Raw genomic sequence first — 19,717 nt, forward strand, 5'->3', positions numbered from 1 at the left:
ACATACTGTGCTTACAGTATACTAACCATACTTGGAAAAGAAGTATTTTCCTGGATTTTATTTGGACCACTGAGTGACTGGGTCAGATTCCTGCCTTGTGGCCAGTGTGCAGAGGGCTGCAGCATTTGAAGCACTTCCTCTACTCTTTCCTCCATCCCTTCTCATGCATCACGTGCCTCCTGCTCCTGTCCCCCTCTGAGCAGGATTCAGCTGTAGCTGAATCACTTCTCCACTGCTTTGTGCAGTCTAATACTTCATAGCAAAACCAACTGTGCTTTATAAACTGCAGCAAGCAAGTCCTCCTGCAGTTTAGATTAATGTTTTACACAGAGAACAGGAAATAGCTGAAATGTGAACAAGTATTTAGTCCTGCTAACTTCTTTGTAAGGCAGTAATGTGACCTCAGCTGTGATACATATTATTCAGTGTCGCTATGTTTTCCTACACTGATAAATGATAAACCACATTATAGGAAACAAAACCTCCCAAACAATAAGCAATGACCAAATGGCTTCAGTTGGTAGTAAATGAGCTCATGCTGGTCATAATTGGGATACAAAAACATTTTTAATTTGAGCTTTTCCGAAAATTTGGATGTTCTGTATGATGTAATCAAAATGACAGTAATAAAAGTCTTCATTATGACGATGATTAGAGGACTTTAAGGACTCTTTACAATTGAGCAAGCATGTTCTTAAAACACTAGTGCTTTAGATATGTTTCCAATCTCAAACTGTTACAAATTTAATAATAATGGAATCCAATTATGGCTTTTTAAAAAATACTGTACTGCTAATACAAATACTGATTTAAGTATGATATGAACTTTTTTTTGGTAAATAAATAGACTTAGTTAAAAAATAAATAAAAAGGGTCTACCAAATCTTTATTTGCTTTCTTATAGTAATTTATGTGGAAGTGTGCTGACAGCTTACAGTGATTGAGTAAGCTGTTTTCTATATGTAACCTCCTTGTCTTAGCCTTAAAGCAATACCTTTAGGCTAAATCAAAAGTATAAGAAACAAAAGCACTGTGAGTATTTGTTTTAAAGTAGTTTAGGGTTCATTTTCATTTGAGAGTTAAGAGAACAGTATGACTTTCAGAGATTTATTTGGCCACACTGTATTGAACTTCATATGTGTATCTGAACGTCATAGTCAGGTATTGAAGTGAAGGGAGAAGCGACCATCCGATTGATGCATCAAACTCCCAATTTATTGATCAATCAGCCACTTTATATAACTGTTTATTAACTTCATGCATATTGCAAAATCCAAGCTCACAATAGGTTAACAGAGAAAACTCTAACCCCTCCTTTTGTTTTACAATACCTATGATTTATTTATTGAAAACAGGACAGTGTTCTCACTGTGATATGAAAGGTTCCCAAAACCTCCATATCTGTTCCCAGAGTAGCTAAAGAGCCCAAGGACAGAGTGTTTTGCCTGTTATGGGAAGACTGTCTGAGAATCTTATTGTTTAGGAAGTGGTGCTTGAGAGAGCCTAATTGTTTATAGAATCAAGCCTGGGAATTGCTTTACAACTACCTTTTACTTTTCCCTCAGCTGTATACCTTCATGGCTCTCCACAGTCAGGTCTTTGCACATCTAGCACAGAATAGCTTTCATGCAGATTTCTGCTATGCAGCAGCTTCAGAGTTAGTAATTTAATAATTACTTCTGGATCCTCCAGAAGTAGCACTCTACACCTTCATATTTACTCTACAAATATCTACACTCTACAGATTTGTGTACACTCTGCAAACACTCTACTCATTCATATAAGCAGATTGTATTAAAAAGAAAACACAGAAAGAGAATGCTGAAAAGGGGATGAAGAAGTGCTGTTCTTTTATCCTCACTCAGATGTGGCTTAGATTAGGCTAAATACATCAAAGAAAGCCTGTTTTTGAGTTGCTTGTATCTCCTCACTGGCAGTTTCCAAGTCGGTATGTAGAGGTACCTGCACACATTGTCCTTGTGTCTGTAATTTCTAACAGAAATGTATTTTTACACAGTAATGATGTCTATGTTAGTTCACTGTGAGCTTTAAGTCTGTAAGTACAAGGCATCAATCAGTTTCTTGGGTGCTTTGGTGGGAATAATTAGTGCTTTGGAAGGAAAATACTTCTGATTCCTTGCTCTTTCTGTTTTTGAGCAGCTTCCTTATATTCAAAAAACGTAAATGTAATTGTGATACTGTCATTGCCTAGATCTTGTTTGTGAATGTCCTGTGTATGTAAATAGCTGCTTTGAGTGATATTGCTGCAAAAAGAGATTTGGGGACCAAATAACCATGGAATACTCATAAATAATTCATTGTAAACAGATTTGCTCAAGCAAAAACTGAAATTTAGAATGAAGTTTCTTAAAGTTACTTACAGCAGTAGATAATCACTGTAGTAAAGTATCTAAGTATTGCAATGCAACGTATAGAAGAGTAGATGGAAGGAATTACTGATATAAATGAGTATGGGTCAACGTATTTTAGAATCTGTCTTTACTTTGGCCTTTGGACTCCTTCCCCAGAAACTATATGTCTTTTGGCAGAGTCAGGTTAGAGATTGATGGTGCAGAGATGGAAAATGTAGATTTTTCAGATGTACAAATAAGATAAAGATTGGTAGGAATAATTTTTTTTCTTCATGTCTGACTTCTCATCCCATTTTGGCTTTGACTCTTTTATCCTGTGGAATGGTGCAATTCAGTTACATTAGTCCCAGCGCTGGAAACAAATAGTTTGGTTTTCCTTAAAATGTCACATCACAGGTCTACATTTTGTAGTGCGGATGGGTTCCCTTCTACATATAGTTTGGCAAAATACTAGTGGCAAACTCTGGAGACTCTTGGCTGTGCCTAGCACAGGATGCAGCTCCTAAAGGACGCAGCTAAGGTCCTCAGTGAAATGGTAGCTGTGATTCTTGGTGAGGTTTTATTTAGCTGAAGAGTGCAACATTTCTAATCCATGCTTGGTCTCCTGCTGCTTGAAAGGAAAAAAACCTGAAGAAAAAAAGAAGAAAACACAGTTTGTGGGTTTTCTCTTTTCCCTCTTTAAAAGAGATTTTTAAGTGTACATAATAACAATTTTTAGGGCGTTGTATGAATTGCTTGTGAAGTGAAGAGTACTGTGTGCATACAGGTTTCAGATGTGACAAGCACTTTGAAATTATGCTAGGACTTCAGCAGCTGTTTTATTTCCTCACATTATTCATTTAGAGTTCTTCATACAGCTTTTTTTTCTTTACTTGACTCTATTACCAAGTGAACGGGAATAATTTACTGAATTTTTTGAGCTTATTTAATTAGATACATTTTCTGGGGTTTGGCAACTGCTTGGTCTCACTTTAAGCAGTCTCTGGGACATCTCATTTTTGTCACTTCTGACTCTTGCTGGGCACTAAGACTGGGCTGTTTCCAGAGGGGTGCAGGTGTCCACAGAGTCACAGCTGAGCCCTTGGGAACCAGCAGCAGCTCTTCTTGCAAAAATTTCTTTGTACAAGAAAGTGGTGCAGTAAAAATGTGTATGAGCAGACCAGACCAGCTTATGTGGTTTTTTTGCAAGGTAGTGGTTCAGGTTCTAATGATGCCTGTGTGTGTGGTTTTCTGTGGAGTCTCATTTGACATTAATTTTCTTAGGACATAGTTCCTATGACTCATTTTCTCAGTTATCTGTCAGCACACAGTGATTCCTCACAGAGAGATTGTTGCATTGGTTGAGACAACCAGTAGCAAATAAACCTTCCAAATTCTTGTAATTTTTTAATGCAAAAATCTGCCATTTACCTTTGAAAAAAAAAGTCAAAGATCCCAGAAGTGATGCAAACTTAATTGAACTGTTTACTGAGTCAGTGGGACTGACCCAAATGAGTTTTGCGACATGCTTGTTTTGTGACAAAGAGCATGGAGCATCCCCAGTCTTGAAACCAGAACCTCATGCCGGCTGTGAGGCAATGCTGATCGATTCAACCCTGAGGACAGTGTGAAATGTGTGCACTGTAAATGTTGGGAAGTTTGGGGATCGCTTTTATGTCTCTTCAATAATGCTATAAAGACACCATTTGCATGAAAAGGACTGTAAATAATAGAAAATTATTAGCATGGTTTCTCAAGATGGTTTGTAGTTTGGTTTTTAAAGATATGGTTTCTTAAAGCCTGTAGAGTGGTGATTACATTGTTTATGTTTGATTTACTTTCTTGCAAGTTGAGGCAAGATTACCTGCTTGGTAAGTTTTGTGCCCCTCAGCAAGAAAAGACTAATCTTGCAATTTAAAACCTAGTAGGAGTATTATAAAATACCATTTAAAACCTTAACGCATTTACAACATATTGAGGAAATACTTTTACCTTGAAAGCAATGTGCTTTTGCAATTGGCCCTACCTATAATTTTCAGCATTTAGATCTGCAAGCTCAAAGGGGAGAAAAAAAAAAGCCTGATTGGTTGCTTTCAGTACATTTCATGTGATCAAAAATTCTTGTATGTTTAACATCTACTTGGATTTAGTTGAACTATTTTCTGTCAGCTTTTGAATACAATAAGAAGTTATGCTTTCTTTGATCAGTTTGTTTTCTTGTAATTGATGCTCGTGATATTACAGGAACTATTAATTACAGTTTTTAAACAGAGATGATGGAGCTGTTTTATGTAAACATCCTGTTTTATGTAAACATTTGGGGTTAGTCTGGTTTTCCTTGTCCATCAGCACACATCAAGTTCTTGGCAGTAGTGTTGTTATGTTGCAGCTGCTGTAGACTGTTCTTCTGCCAGAACCTTTTCAGATAGTACAGTTTTGTCCATGCTTTTTGAACACCACTTACTCCTTTAAGATTGGGATTCTTCAGTAACATTTAGAGTTATTGCAAAATCAAACCTAACATTTTTGCTATTGTGTATGTGTATTAAATCAAAACAATTCTGAAACTGAAATCTTACGCAAAAAGTATTAGGCCAGAAGAAGAGCAGTTTTAAGAGATTATTGGTTATGAGTGTGATCTGCAGAACTTCATGTGCTGGGGACAGGTTGTAGAGTTTACTGGTTTTTGTTTAAAGTTAGTGGAGGTGGGTGGTTGTAATTAACTGTCAACTATTTCACCATAATTGGCAGATAATCAGTTGCTTCAGTCAAAAGTTCTTTTGGATAACTGAAATAAAAGTGTTTTTGCTCCCATGAAATCAGCCCTGTAAAAATGTCTCTCTTGCAAATTAAATGTCAGTTTTTAAACTTAGATAATTATCTTATATAGTTTATACTTCCATTTAGCTAATTAGTTTATAGTCTCCTCTTCCCATTGAGATGGAAGGCTTAACAAAGTCTTGCCACTGGGTTCAGCCAAACTTGAAATGAAAACGTTCTCTTGTTACAGATGCCATTTTTAAAAGAGATTGAAGGAGGGGCTTGTTCCTTACACAGATAGATTTTATTTTTCTACCTGTTCATTAAAAATTTTCTTCTTGGGTGTAAACAATTAAATGATGAAGTGAAGTACCCAAAAATTAAACAATGTCACACTCCCATTTATCTAATACCTATTATTTGCTAATATATACCTTTTGGTTGTAAAAACATGTTCCAGATGAGTTTTAATTCAACTGTAGGTGTCTTGCAAAGATACTTCCCAAAGCATACACTGTAGCTCATACTACTGTTATTAGCAACCCTTAAATAGGTGAAACAGCCATAAGCCTGCTTTAACACTTCATCCTGATATTTTCAGGTCTTCATAGCAAAGCAGCTTGTAAAAATAATTGCCATTTGGGCATGCCTATCATGTATAGCATTAGAACACGCAGTTCTTTTCCTGTGACAGTATGAAGAAATTAAACTAAGACTAGAGAAAATTTAATAGGTAATACCTGCTGTAAGGTGTCTGCAGGCAGTACTGGTTAACCTGTCCTGCTCTGCCTACTGCAGTTCATTTGGTTATTGTTCAGATCAGTGTGGTGCTTTTAATATTTTTAAAATTTTTTTTAACACTTTGAGTTTTTTCTTTTTTGGCAAGGAAGGAGAAGAGCATCTTGTAGTTTGCATCAGTTCCATGTATACCTTGAAGTTATTTTATCAAATCTATTTTGTGCAGTTTTCTTACATGGATATTGTGTGGGCTGTGATACGTCTTTGACATTTCCCAGTTCTGCTGGATCAGCAGGACCTGCTACTCTGATGCAGGGAGGAGCTAAGCAAGTTTATTCTGCTTTAGTATTGCTCGCTGCATGCTTAATCCTGGGTGCTACAATATGTTCTCAGTGTAACTTGACATTTCTTGAAATTAAAGTTCAACTGGCTGCTATTTAATTTTCTGGCTTCTACTGCCTTCCTCTTCCTCTTGAGGCTGGCAGTTTTACAGGACCCTGCTTGTTTGCTGTGGTACACAGAGGGAATCACTGGCAACAGACATTTTCTTGCAGAATTTCTTCATTACTGGAAGGGTTAACTTTAACAAGTCCAGTACACTGAAAAACATCTGATTTCTTCAAATAGTCTGTAGCCTTTTTTCCTGTTCCAGCCTGTGTGTTTTGCCCCTTTATTTTCCTCTTTCAGTCATTTGATCATTTCTGTTAATGAAGGCAGGAAGAAAAAACACATGCATCACTGAGACCCTTTCAGAGTGATCCTGTGCTTCTTTGGGGTATTGGCACACTGGCTGTTTGCTTTTTGCTTTCAACATGCTTTTGCAGTGCCTGCCTTTCAGAACAAATTAGGAGAATGAAATGCTCATGCTGTTTGGCCACGATATTTGAACCAGAGTTTGACTCCCTAGTTGAAAGGAGCATTATCTCTGACTTGGCCAGTTCTCATTTACCTTTTGGGTTCTTCGGATGCAACACATTTTTGGCATTTAAGGGTTGTTACTTACCTTCATGGGAAGCAAAAAGGAACAAAAAAAAGTTTAAAATGTGTTTGAAGTGCCAAGCAACTTTGAAGTGAGATAAATACAAAATGAAGTCTTCATAATATTAGGCTTTTACATAATTTGTAATTAGTATTTGAAAGAAAGAAAGCTTCTTAAATGTTTACTACTGATACTCTTCCCCCAGCTCTGTCACTCATTGTCTCTCCTAAGTATATAGCATTGCTTGGTGAGCTGTGGGTTTGGCTGTTTTTGTCATGTGTAAACACTTCAAAATTGATTTATTTCAAAAATTTTTTGTTTGTTGGGTTTTTTGTGGTTTTTTTTTCCGTTGCTTTGGGTGGGTTTGTTTTTTTTGTTTTTTTTTTTTTTTTTTAATCTGGGTTTTTGAGAATAGAATGAAGTGAAAAAAGTAAAAGAGTGGACAGATAAAGAGGGAATTTTAATAATTAATCAATATTGTCTTTGCCTTAGTTAATGTTTTTAAAGAATTGATTGTTGTGGCTAGATGGTTAGATGTCATTGCCTGTCTGCAGCAAACATGTGGATGTGCTCAGGAAGTATCTTAGAACTCTCTGAAAGAGGTCACAGGATCTTCAGCAAATATCCAGGCCCTTTGGCTTGCTTCTCCATTCTGTTAAACTCAGCAGAATGCAAACTTCATGGTATTGTGAAGCATCTAGTAATTTTAATTCCAGATTTATCTGGCTGAGTGTGAACACAGATCAGAGCAAAGAAAATAAATTTTTCAAATAATATAACATTGTAGCCAGCCTTTATAATTGTTCTTAGGCTCATTGCAACTGTATCTGATCACATTTGCCATGAGCTTCTTTTAGAAGTTTTATCTTCTGCTTACTGATGTATTTCTGTGAGTTCTTTTAGTGCTACAAATGATGTGTTGATGGAATTTCTCAGTCAGCAGTCCTTGTTTTTAGTGTCAGAATTTGTGTGGGGAACCAAGGTTCCCTGCTTTGTTGGCTTTTTATATCTGTAATCTAAGTAGAATATTTTTTTAATAAGTCTGAAGGTACTTCCTCACCCTTGGTAGTGAGAGCTCTGCTTTCCCAGACTGTGCATTGTTCCATCTGCTGTAGCCCATTTTTATGTTTGTGTTTGATGTCTCTGGAGATGCAGAACTGAAAGAGCCTTTCTGATATAGCAAATCCACCTCCTATTGCCTTGGGCTGTGACACCACAGGAGGAAACTGCCAAATAAAATCTGAGAGAGTTAAAGTGGAACTTGTGAATTTTTGTTCCTCCACACCTCAAACCACTTTTAACAGCTTGGCCGCTATTATCTTCTCAGTTGTCTTATATTCTTAATGTCACTTTTGGTTTGGCATTCATCCAGGCAGTAAACACATTCTGGTGCTGCTTTGTCTATAGCAGCAAAGTTTTGATCTTTCTGCTCATCCTGTATCACTTAAATTCTCACCAGGTCCTTACACATTTTGACATAATCAATTTTCACCTGCCCTACCTTTAGTTGCTGCAACACTACCCCAATGGGTCTGTCAGATATTTGCTATCTGAATAACTGCCCTGTTGATTTTCCAGTTTTCAACTGATTGTATGTGCAATACTTCTTCTCTTGGTGTTTCAAGGTCTGCAATGAAATATTCCTTTTTGTCTGAATCCTGACATCTAGAGTGAGTGACACCAATAATTTCCATCACTGTTTCAGGTGCTCACTGCTCTCCTCCTTAAGCAAAAGTGTCCAAACAAAATCTGCTTGAATAGCAAGTATTCTATTTCAGGTCGCTTCTCACTGTTGTTCTCTGCTGTGGACCCCAGAAGAAATTCATGGCTACTGTTGCAGTTAGCTTGAGTCTTTCTCCCTCTTTCTGTAGTTACTTCAATGCAATTTCTTCTGGTTTTATTTCTATCTCTAGTTGAAACAAACAATTCACAAACCTGAAAGCTGTTTTTTTTCATTACATTGTTTTTGTTATTATCATTTTTCCTTGTTTAACTGCATTTTCAGAATTACATTAATTTGTATTTTTGAGTCCAAACATAAATGTTATGTTTAAGCATTATTATTGTCATATTGATTGGTTGTTCCTATGCTGTTTACAGCAGCCATGTTGAGCCACTGATTTTACTTTTGTGAAAGTTATTTTTTCCACTACTTTGTCACTGTTACTGTTATTTGTTTTCATTCCATATTAACAAGCTGGTATGTTGTAGCATCCATAGACTGTAGACTCTGGCCAGGGTTTCTGTCCCCAGGGTCTTGAAAGGCTCTTATTAAAATCAGTGCCATATCCTGCCTGTCTTCTTACCTGTTCTGGGTGCTGTGCCTTTCCTTTGTAAATTTCTCATCTTCCTGTGGCCTGTGTATAAGCATAGTATGAATAATAAATTCAAGCCAGCCAGAACTACCTTTATGATTTCATGCCCTGAAACCCTCTGAAGACTGGGAAATAGCCAGGCTTCAGAGGGTGTCCCTTTGTACACCTTCTCTGGGAATTTCTTCCTTCTATGATTCCTCTTCTAGCTGTACCCTATGGTTAGATTCCTTAAATGTGGGGATAGAATTTTTTCTCTATTTTCTTCCTTTAATTTTGGAACAAGGCACTGGTATAACCTGTTTCTCACTACAGATTCTACTCAATTCTACTCAATCCAATATTTCCTTGCTTTCTATCATCAGGAATTTTTCAGGATAGAAGTTGTCATGGAATGGATTAGTTGAGGTGTTAGGGCATGGGTTGGTCTTGATGATCTTAAAGGTCTCTTCCAACCTAGTGATTATGTGATTGAGAAGATTGGCTGTTTTTTACCTAAGTTAGCCACTGCTCCTATAAGAGTGAAGCCCATGCAGAAGTAACATTTCTTTGATATGCCTCTTAATTTGGTTGCTGTCAGATTGAAGATACTTTCTCCAAGGATGAGAAGTCAGTCTCCCAAAAGGGATTTGGGCTAAAGCCTGTTCGAGGATTAAGGCATAGTGAGAAGATTTTTTGCTGCCTTTTTCTTTTAACTTATTTTTTCCTTGGCTACTGATTTACATGATCTGATTTTTTTCACCCTTTCACTATACTGTTTAAATAAAAATAGGCTTGATTTAAATTACATCCTAAAATTGGAAACATTCCTTCATTTTATCTGGCATCTGAAACTGTTCAGCTGGAGCCAGCCATCCTTGCTGGTTTTGTGGAGTGTAATTTGTTTAATTCTTTGTTTCAGGAGGTGTCTGCTGATCCTTCAGGGACTCTCACAGGTGCTGAAGAGAGAAAAGAGAAGGTGCCAAGCCCACATCTCAGTCATCTTGTAGTTTTGACATCTGGCAATTCACTGTATGGCTTGGCAGAGAGAGTGGTGGCCACAGAATCCTTGTAGGTTGTTTACTGTACACACTGTATTTGTGATCACTGAAAGCTATTGATAGTTTAAAAAATTGTGGTTACATTTCAAAACCTTCTTGACAGGTCAAGAATTCCTACCTCTCAATGTGATTTTAAGTATGAGTGATAAAGGTGATTTTTGTAATTGAAGGTACTGGAGTCTAATTCTTAGGTCTAGCAACATGCAAACACAAGAAATGAAATTTTACTGCAGATGAGCCAGTAATTTCTGACAATACATGGCCAAATGTATAATGAAAAAAGTTTAATTTCAAAGAGGCTAGTGGGAATATTTAATCTGTATGATTCTTTTTCACCTTATATTAAATACTTGACTCAGAACTGCTTAGTTTGTATCAGTTTGGCTTGAATCACCGTGTTCTTTGCAATGGGTGGAAGTGTACCTATGTCACACCTCAGGAGAAGAAGACATTGTAAAGAATTAATGCAAATGTAACAAAGTGATTTTTATTTGATAAGAATAATAGTAAGAGTCAGCTAGGAATGATTTTTTCTTCACATGAGATGACACTTAAAGATTAAGAGTTAATTTTTTTTTATTTATGCTTAGTTAGAAATATATTTCCCAGGAATATGAGATCAAGTTCTGTTTCATAGATCCACTAGCACAAAATTTATTGGAAATGTTCTTTTGAAATTCTAAGATGGATTTATTAATATTGATGTTGACTGTCCTGTGGTGGAAATTGTGTGACTCTTGGTCACTGACTTTACTAGACCTTGGCACGGACTTTTGCAGTGTATCCTCAGAAAAACAGAAATACGGATTTTTGATGTTCAAGCCTTAGTCTCTTTATTAAAATATTTTCTTGTTTGCAAATACATTTTAAAATTGCCAGAATTGAGACTGCTAGTTGATATACTAGCACGCAATTGATACGGTTCTTTTCGGGACTAAACTTTCCAAGGTTGCATATTGTTATTGCCAGATACGTCAGCTGTAGAGTAAAAATTGTTAAAAGACATGCCAAACGTTGCACTTAGTTCACAGTAAATTTTCTTTGCTTTCAAAGGGTATTTCTGGCTGAGCAGTTTGAATTTCTTCAGCCTCATCTTGATGCAGTGATGCCAGCTGCCAAGAAGCCTTTTCTTCAGCAGTTCTATTCTCAGGTCAGAATGGTGTAATTCACAGCTGATTTTCATACAGAAGATTTGAAACTTACACATTATGGTGAAAATACTTCTGTATCATAGTTATATGTTGCTCCTACTGAAGTGAATTTTATTTATTTTCTGTTTCAGACAGTGTCAACTGCCAGTGAACTACGTAAACCGGTTTATTGGATTGTTGCTGCTAAAGCCATTGATTATGAACAAATGCTTCTTCTCATGGCTAATGTGAAATGGGATGTGAAGGAAATCATGTCACAGCACAATGTATATGTAGATGCCCTTTTGAAGGTGAATAGTTTATGGGAAGTGGTGTGCTAGAGTTTATATAAACACTGAATTGCTGTAATGCTTCACTATAACTGTTAAAGTGGCATGGCTAGGACAATATATCATCCTTACAAATGGAAAATTACTATGAGATCTGTCCAGAAGTGTCATTATTCTTGCTTCTAAAGCATTGTTCTCAGTGATGATTTTTTGACTACATGGTGTCTGAAAGTGACCAAAGAAGTTTAATGAGTCTCACATCAAAGTTTTGAATGGTAGAGAAGTGTGTAGTAAACAGAGTAACACTGAGGGAAATTCAGTGGCCAGAGATAGCATTTAAAAAAAAACCCAAAACACACTATTTGCTGTTCTGAATAATTTTGCTGATTGTCTTTGAGATGTATCATGGGAGCTGTAGGTCAAATCAGCACCAATATTGATCATGCAGTATCTAATTGAAGTTGCTATATTTAGAAGTTAATATTTGAAAAGGAAGCTAAAGAGAAGTTATTCACCCAACTTGTCGATTGCATTCAGTAGATGTCATACAATTGCCATGTGTTAGGGCATACAGAACCAGTTTTTGGGACAATCCCTTTCTCATCTTTTTGTATATGCCTAATAAATGTTTCTAAAGGTCTTCAGAGAGAAGTTCTGGCAGTGGAAGGATTATGCTAATTAATTATACTATATTAATTACTAGTTCTTTTCAGAGAAACTGAAAATTTTATTTTAAAGATGTGTGAAGTGTGAATCACAGAAAAAGCTACACATCTGTGTGTAAAAACAGTTTGGATAACACCTTCATACTTTGTAGCTCTTCTCTGCTATAAAGAAAAATCAAGCCAAAGAAGGAAGAATTTGACAGAGGATGTATCATTGCACTGAAATTGATGGAATCTTTGTGATTATCCTATTTTATGCTGCTGTTACCAGTTTGTGCTTAAAATACTTGATCTCAGGGTAAAGCTTTTTTTCTTCTGTGAGTTTGCAACTGCTGATGAACTTGCTTCAGGACATTCAGAGCTAATACCATTTAAAACCAGTTTTGGTTTCTCTATTCTATAGCTAGTACTAGTTGCTACAAAAGCTTTTAAATAACTGCTAAGTAATGAGGGATTTTCAGGGTACACTGGGACTCCAGGAACATCAGATGTGAGCAGAGATTGAAGGAATAGTCAACTACTTTCAGTCGTGTGCACACATACACAAAGTTCTACATTCAGTCATAGTGTGTTGGAAGCAGATAAAATGGGGGAAGGAGATGGTTGAAGAAATAGGTTATGGAGCATTAGACATCTTCATCTTCAGAAGAATGAATTGTATACCAGTTAAAGCATGACATTGTGTTGCCTGCATTTTGTTGCCAAATTAATCTTTCAGAAAATTTGTGTTAAATGCCAGTTGGTAACTGTAGTTCTCTTCTGACTTTCTTCACTTACTGAATTTTTGAGAGTCTGTAAGAAGAAAAGGAAAAAACCCTAGATTAACAGCCTTGGAAATAAAATCTCTGTTGGGCAAGTATAATCTTAAAAGACTGCGCTGCAAATTACTTTTGCTGGTTATACAGAGGAGCTCATTACCATTCTGCTTGACATTGAAGTAATTTGATACTTTTTTATATTATAAAGGCTTTAATCATTGGCAGAGGACTTCTGTTTCACTTTAAGTCACAAAAATCTTTGTAGCAGTAATTGCATCCAGCTATGACTAGTTTCTCACTCAAAATATAATCTGAAATCCATCCAGGCCATTAATTATTTGTGTGGAAACAGGTGCCTTCTTTTAACCTGAACTGTTACCTAGTGCTGCTGTGTGGTCCTAAACTGTTGGATTTGGCCTCTTTCAGTGGCTTCTCAGCTCCTTCTGAAGCACTGAGGAATTACCTAATGTGAGAGGTTGAAGAATGAAAAGGGGTTACAATGTTTCTGAGCTTCTCTTTGAAAGCCGGTGGGGTGGGTATTTAGGGGGATAAAGAGATCATCACTGAATTTCCTTCAATGGCTGAATTTTGACTTAAAGAAGTTAAATATGAATTTAGGGAGTAAGGCAATGAAAATGGCATTTGAAGGATAAACTGCTTGGTTCATTTTCAGAAGTGTCAGTTTCACAGAGAACTGTTGTTCTGGGGAACAGAGCAACAGTTCCTTTAAAAAAAATCACTGAGGTAATGTTGTGAGTGATATACTAGAAAGTGAAATGTTTTCTGCTTTACACTTTGAGCTGTCTACAGTCTGTGCTTCTTAAGCCTCTCTTCTTTGCTCTTCCTTTTCAGTATTCTCTTTCATGTGCATTTCTAATTAGTTGTTGCTGTTGTTGGATGTACAGAGTATGATCTGCTTTTACCCTAAGGAATAAACATCTTTTATGTTCTATTAGGAATTTGAAGAATTTAACAGGAGGTTGAATGATGTGTCTAAGAGAGTCCGTATTCCATTGCCAGTCTCCAACATCCTTTGGGAGCACTGCATACGCTTGGCCAATAGAACTCTTGTGGAAGGGTAAGTATTTATGAAGGTCTTGCTTTGGGGTAAGTATGTCTATAATGATAATGTTTATTTTATAGAGTTAAAAGTTCTAATTTTGTAGTGTCCTTGTGAGTTCATGTGCTTTTGGGGACCCTAAAAACTATTGGTGCTTAACATACTCCTTAGCAGATATTTCACAATCTGGTGCAGCATTAAGCCTAAAGAAGGTGGTCTTGATCCTAAATACTGCTGAAGAATGACATTGAGTGTTTTACTGATGCATTTGAAAATACAGCACTCCTTCAAAGAAACTTCTATATGAAAACTATTATTTCCCAGCAGACCAAAGAAGGAAGTTGCAATATAATAGTCATTACTTCCATGGTGATGCCATTTATCCTTGACAGGAAGGAAGATGGAGTTATCAGCCCTATAAGTTTTCTTAAAGGAGCTGTGGAACATGATTTTTCCAAATTCATCAAGAACAGAGAGATGTCTTAGTTGGCTTGCACAAGCACCTTAGTCAGGAACCTACGCCTTGCTCATCCCTTGCTCTTGTGATCAGTGTCCCATTCTTTTTGGATTCAGTTTTGTAGCCTGAGTACTGTAGACTTTTCATTCTCTGAATTTATTTTGATGGTTTTGTCCCATATGATTGTGCTACATATGATTGGGCTCTTACCAGAATTAGTTCTGCATCATAGAATATGTGCTGTCTTCCACTCCCTCTACATGTTTCCATACTTCTTTCCTGGTTATCTTTAGCCTATTCACTCCCTACTACCTATTTTACTTCTTTCCATCCCACTCTCCTGCTGTCTGCTCTAAATTAGGACCTCAACAAAACACCCTTCTTCTCCAAGTGTTAGCTACCTGTTGAGAATCATCAGCTTCTACTGCTTCCATAAAGCCATCGTTTTTTAATCTCCTGCTCATTTTTTTCATGCCATCATCCTTTTGCAGTCTCTAGCAGTCTCACAATTTCATGTTCAGGGTAACTAAATCTATGCATGACCTGTCTCTGACTTCTCAATTCCTATTCATATAATATGTGGCCTATACAACTAGCTCTTCTTTTTAAAATTTTATTTTCTACTTTCAAATAAAAGAAAGTGTATCAAAGGCCTGTCTCTTCTCCTCTCAGTTCCCCTTGCCTTTCAAGTCGATAACACTGTCAATCACTATTAACCTCCTCTACCTCAGCCTTTGTGTTTGTTTTCAACCTGTTTCCTTTTCTTACATCACATCTCATTCATCTTTTGTGGCTTCAGTGTTGATGAACCATTTAATCCTTATCTGTGAAGATCATCACTCATATGTCTTGTTCCATGCCACAGTTTAGGTTAATATTTGTGACTTTCCATGAAACTTTGACTTTTACTTTTGCCTAAGCAGGTTGGACTAGGAATACTTTCCTGATATAATTTGTACTGTACCATTTCTGAGAGTGTAAAAAGTACTCATTATCATCTTCTCCCAAATATGTGCCTGTAATTTCTTATTCTTGGCCAGTTCTGTTATTTTTATGTATCTTGTAGGTTCTTTTCCCACTGTGAAAAGGGAAGGAAGGTGTTCTGAATAGCTGACTCTCTGAATGTGTAACTTCTTTTATCTCTGCATTCAATGAATGTATGGAGTTAAAAGCCATGAAGGCTTTTTAAGACTCATCCAGTTAACTGAAATTATTTTCATCAGGCTCTTCACTGAATGAAGAATTACCTCCACTGCAGTCAGCTATGTCTTTCTTTAAATTTAGTCCTTTCCTATCTCCTAGTTCTGTGTTCTCTCCTGTTTCCCTGCTGGCTTCTTAAGTCAACTGAAAATCATCTGCTAGTCTTCTATGAAGCTCCAGAGGACTTTTGCCTTGGCCCTCTTTCTTTTTGCCTCTGTTACTTTTGTATTCTGCAAGTTCTTTCTGTGTACCAGCTCTAAGTGTGACATTTCTTCATATTCTTAACCTGACCTTGCTGTGCGTCCAGCTTCCAGCTACATGTTTCTGCTGCCTCTTTTGCATCAAACCTAATCATCTAGGGAGTGTATAATAATTAGGATCAACTTTGTGAAACAGTGAAAAACTGAGCTTATTTTGGATTTGGTACATGGGAAGAGTGAGACACGGTTCTCACTTGTGGGAGCAGCTGGTGGATGAGCTGGTTTAAGTCTCTCAGGTTACTGTGCCCCTGTACACAGTTGACATTGGTGTTCTTAAGGGCATTGCAGTGTCAGTTCCTTTGATCTTGACAAATGCAGTTCCTTATCTATTTGAAGAACTGCAAAAATTGTTTTCCTTGTTTGTTGCCTGTCACTCCACTGTGATCATTGCTAGTGTTACCCTGCCCTTAAACTCATCTACTGTCTCCTCTAACCTGTCACTAATTTCCTGTCAACCTGTTCTCATTAAATCCTCTACTTCTCGCAGAGATGAGCCAGTGCTGCCACCCTTCATCCTCTGGTTGCTGTGGCTTTTTTTGAACAAGTAGCTTTGTGTCTTTGCTGCTCCCACTTGGTTCAGGAAGCTCCTGGTGACCATTCCTAAAGCTGCTCTGGTACCTTTCAGACTCCAGTGGTTGTGATCACTTGAAACCAGTGTCCAGTGTGCTAATTAGCATTGGTTTAATTTGCTCTAACTTATAGTAAATTGTTCAATGTGGGATTTTTTGTGGCTTTTGGGAGAGGAGGGTGTGATTTTTCTAAGTATCACTGGGTACAATGGGGTTCTGTTCAATAACTGGGCTAAAATGTGTTGTACTAACGCAAATAAATCTCTGCAGCAGACATCCTAAGAGAAGTTCTTGTCTGCTTTTGACTTAAAACCATAGTTTTGCTCCTCCTCAAGGTTGAAAATACTAAGTTAATTAATTACTAATTAATTTTGAGGAGCAAAATTAATTTTTATTTCCTTCTGAATTCTGCTTTTCACTGTTTCTCTTTTTAGTTACGCCAATGTAAAGAAGTGCAGTAATGAAGGACGTGCCTTGATGCAACTGGATTTTCAACAATTCTTAATGAAACTAGAAAAGTTAACAGACATTAGGCCCATTCCAGATAAAGAATTTGTGGAAACCTACATTAAAGCATACTACCTGACAGAAAATGACATGGAATCCTGGATAAAAGAACATAGGGTAAGACTTAAATTTGCATTCTTTTCCTCTCTATTGAGAAAATTCACCCTGATGATAAAAACATGCTAACAACTATAAATAATCAATCCTTTTATGTGTTAAAAATGAATATAGGCATATATGAAAATATGTACATTTTCATTTATTATAATGAAACTTACAGAAAGTTTCATTATAATAAATATTATTATAATAATGTTTATTATAATGGAAGCAGTATAAATATAAGTGTATGTGTGCATGGATATGTTCAACTTTATGATATGAATGATATGATATAATGCTTAATCAGAATTTCTTGCTGAGATAAGTCAATATTTGTGTTTTGAAAACATTCAGATGCTTTCACTCTAGCATGGACTAACAATTTTAACAGATCTTTGTAAGTAATGTCACATGCTATTGGGGATACCCATCTTTGAAGTAAAAAGTCTTTTAAAGTGAAGCACTTGAAATCTGTATTTTGGGATTAAATCCCACTAGAAATGGAGGAAAGAAATAAGTCTTTGAGTGAATTTTCCTTGTATTGCCTGGAGACCCAAGAGAGATTGTGAGTTATGGGGTTTGATGACCTACAGGGAAAAACTCTTTTTTAAAACACATTGGTGGAAGCTATGTTTTGGATAGTGTTAAGACATAAAGGTATTACTGGCAAATACGATATTTTCTCAGGTGTTAAGAATTGTTTTCTTCACATTTTTGACACTTTTTCCTCCTTTATCATACACTGAAATCAAAATTGTTTGGAGACTGCAGACAGAAGCATTTAGAAGCTTATTGGAAATGGGAAGTCAAAATAAAAAAGATCACCAACATTTATCACAGTTTGTAAAAAAAAAAAAAAAAGATTTTGTGTTGAAAGCTTAATCATTTGCATATGTTTTCCCACCAAGCCTCCCAAAGAATGGAAAACACATTAAAAATTGATTTATGTGCATGTTCACAGACTTACTTTATATGAACTCTTTCCAGTACTTTTAAAGTCATAAGCATTTTCCATTATAAGCCACCTTGTACAAAATACAGTTTTGTCCTCTGCCTCAACTATGAAAACTATCCAGACATGACTGCACTACAGCTTTAAATCTTCCCTGTGTACTGATGCTTCTATCAGTTGTGAAATCCACACTGAGTATGTCTGTGTATTTTAAATTTTTCTGTCTTTGTCTGATATTTTATTCTGCCCTAACTGATCTGTTTTTGTTTGCCAGGAATATTCCACTAAGCAGCTGACCAATCTGGTGAATATTTGTCTGGGCACCTACATCAACAAAAAGGCAAGACAGAAGCTGTTAGCTACCATTGATGAAACAGACAGGCCTAAGAGATAACTGGAGAAAGCTGCTTTCTTTCTGACGTGTGAAGCATGCAGACATTTCTCTCATGGACTAATGACAACATTAGAAATGTTGTGCATGACCTTTCCTAGCAACATTGGAGACACTCTGAAGTGAAATTGGTCTAAAATATGACTTTTCTAATCTGTAGAATTATTTTCTGTTGTTTTTCTTTTTTTTTTCTTTTTTTTTTTTTGATTACTTGCCCTTAGTGAAGGGCCACTGTGTATCATTGATGAGCTATATGTTTTACAAAAGTGTATACTGTAAGTAAAATCAAAATCAGAAACACAATGGTTTAATATATCATTGATGCTCTTTTTAAATAAAAGGGCTACTTGAAAATATGATTTCTTTCCTCCCTGCTTTCACCTCCAGAAATTGTGCTGTATTATAGTTCAGTGTAAAGTGAAAGGATATGTATAATAATTTGATCTATGTATCCTGCATGTGGATTAAGAGTGCAGACCAACTAAGTACTGTCATGTTGGAGCCCATCATCTTCATATGTATTTAAAAATGTCTGTTTATTTCAGAATTAATTTAGTCATATCAAAATGATTGACTTCAGATTAATAGAAGATAATAAACATTGTATGCTAATACAATTTGTTTGTGAGACTTTGTTTTTCCAATTCAGCAATGCAAAATGCCCGCAATAATGCCAGGGAATCAGAGTAATGTTTTTCTGACCGAAGTTTTGGATTGATACTAAGATAGTCTTCCTGTTTCCTGCTTTGCTGTAGCATCCTGAGTGATCTTGAGCAAAGTAAAATGGCTTTAACTGCATATGTGCCCTGGAAATCAATTTGTCAGAGCATCACTGACTTCACTGAAATTTTCTGTTTTACCTTTGGTTTTCAGTATGTAAAGTTTCAGGAATTTTATTTTTTATTACACAGACGACTTTCTGGAGTGCTCTCTGACCATTTTAAAGGAAACTGAGCTAATAGTTAAAGGTAATTGCAGGGGCTGCAATACACTGGTGTGTGCAACATGCTGAATTCTCAGTTTGGGATTCATACTTGCCATTGTTCATTAATTCAGACACGAGGGAACCAGGAGTTAGTGAATATCAGCTGTACTGCAGTGACAGAAAGTTGCCTCATGGAGTCATCATGATTGATCTTTTCTGTGGCCTGATTTCCTCTTCAGAAGTGTACTGAGCATCATTGTGTGAGTTTAGA

The 19,717-nt window shown here is 36.4% G+C and overlaps 1 protein-coding gene across 1 annotated transcript in view; it reads left to right on the forward strand.

Annotated features, from left to right (window-relative positions):
- VPS50 (VPS50 subunit of EARP/GARPII complex) overlaps nucleotides 1-19,397 on the forward strand; it is an 82,993-nt gene extending 63,596 nt beyond the window's left edge. The window contains exons 23-28 of the mRNA XM_054273473.1: nucleotides 10,042-10,190; nucleotides 11,234-11,330; nucleotides 11,463-11,621; nucleotides 13,980-14,101; nucleotides 17,004-17,193; nucleotides 18,405-19,397. Coding sequence (XP_054129448.1) covers nucleotides 10,042-10,190; nucleotides 11,234-11,330; nucleotides 11,463-11,621; nucleotides 13,980-14,101; nucleotides 17,004-17,193; nucleotides 18,405-18,524 — 837 coding nt within the window. The 3' untranslated portion in view covers nucleotides 18,525-19,397. The remainder of the gene's footprint in view (nucleotides 1-10,041; nucleotides 10,191-11,233; nucleotides 11,331-11,462; nucleotides 11,622-13,979; nucleotides 14,102-17,003; nucleotides 17,194-18,404) is intronic.
- The last annotated feature ends 320 nt before the right edge of the window (nucleotides 19,398-19,717 follow it).

Source organism: Melozone crissalis, unplaced genomic scaffold, assembly GCF_028551555.1.
Source record: "Melozone crissalis strain CALT ecotype California unplaced genomic scaffold, PUWL_Pcris_2 ptg000016l_1, whole genome shotgun sequence".
In the NCBI taxonomy this organism is placed as follows: domain Eukaryota; kingdom Metazoa; phylum Chordata; class Aves; order Passeriformes; family Passerellidae; genus Melozone; species Melozone crissalis.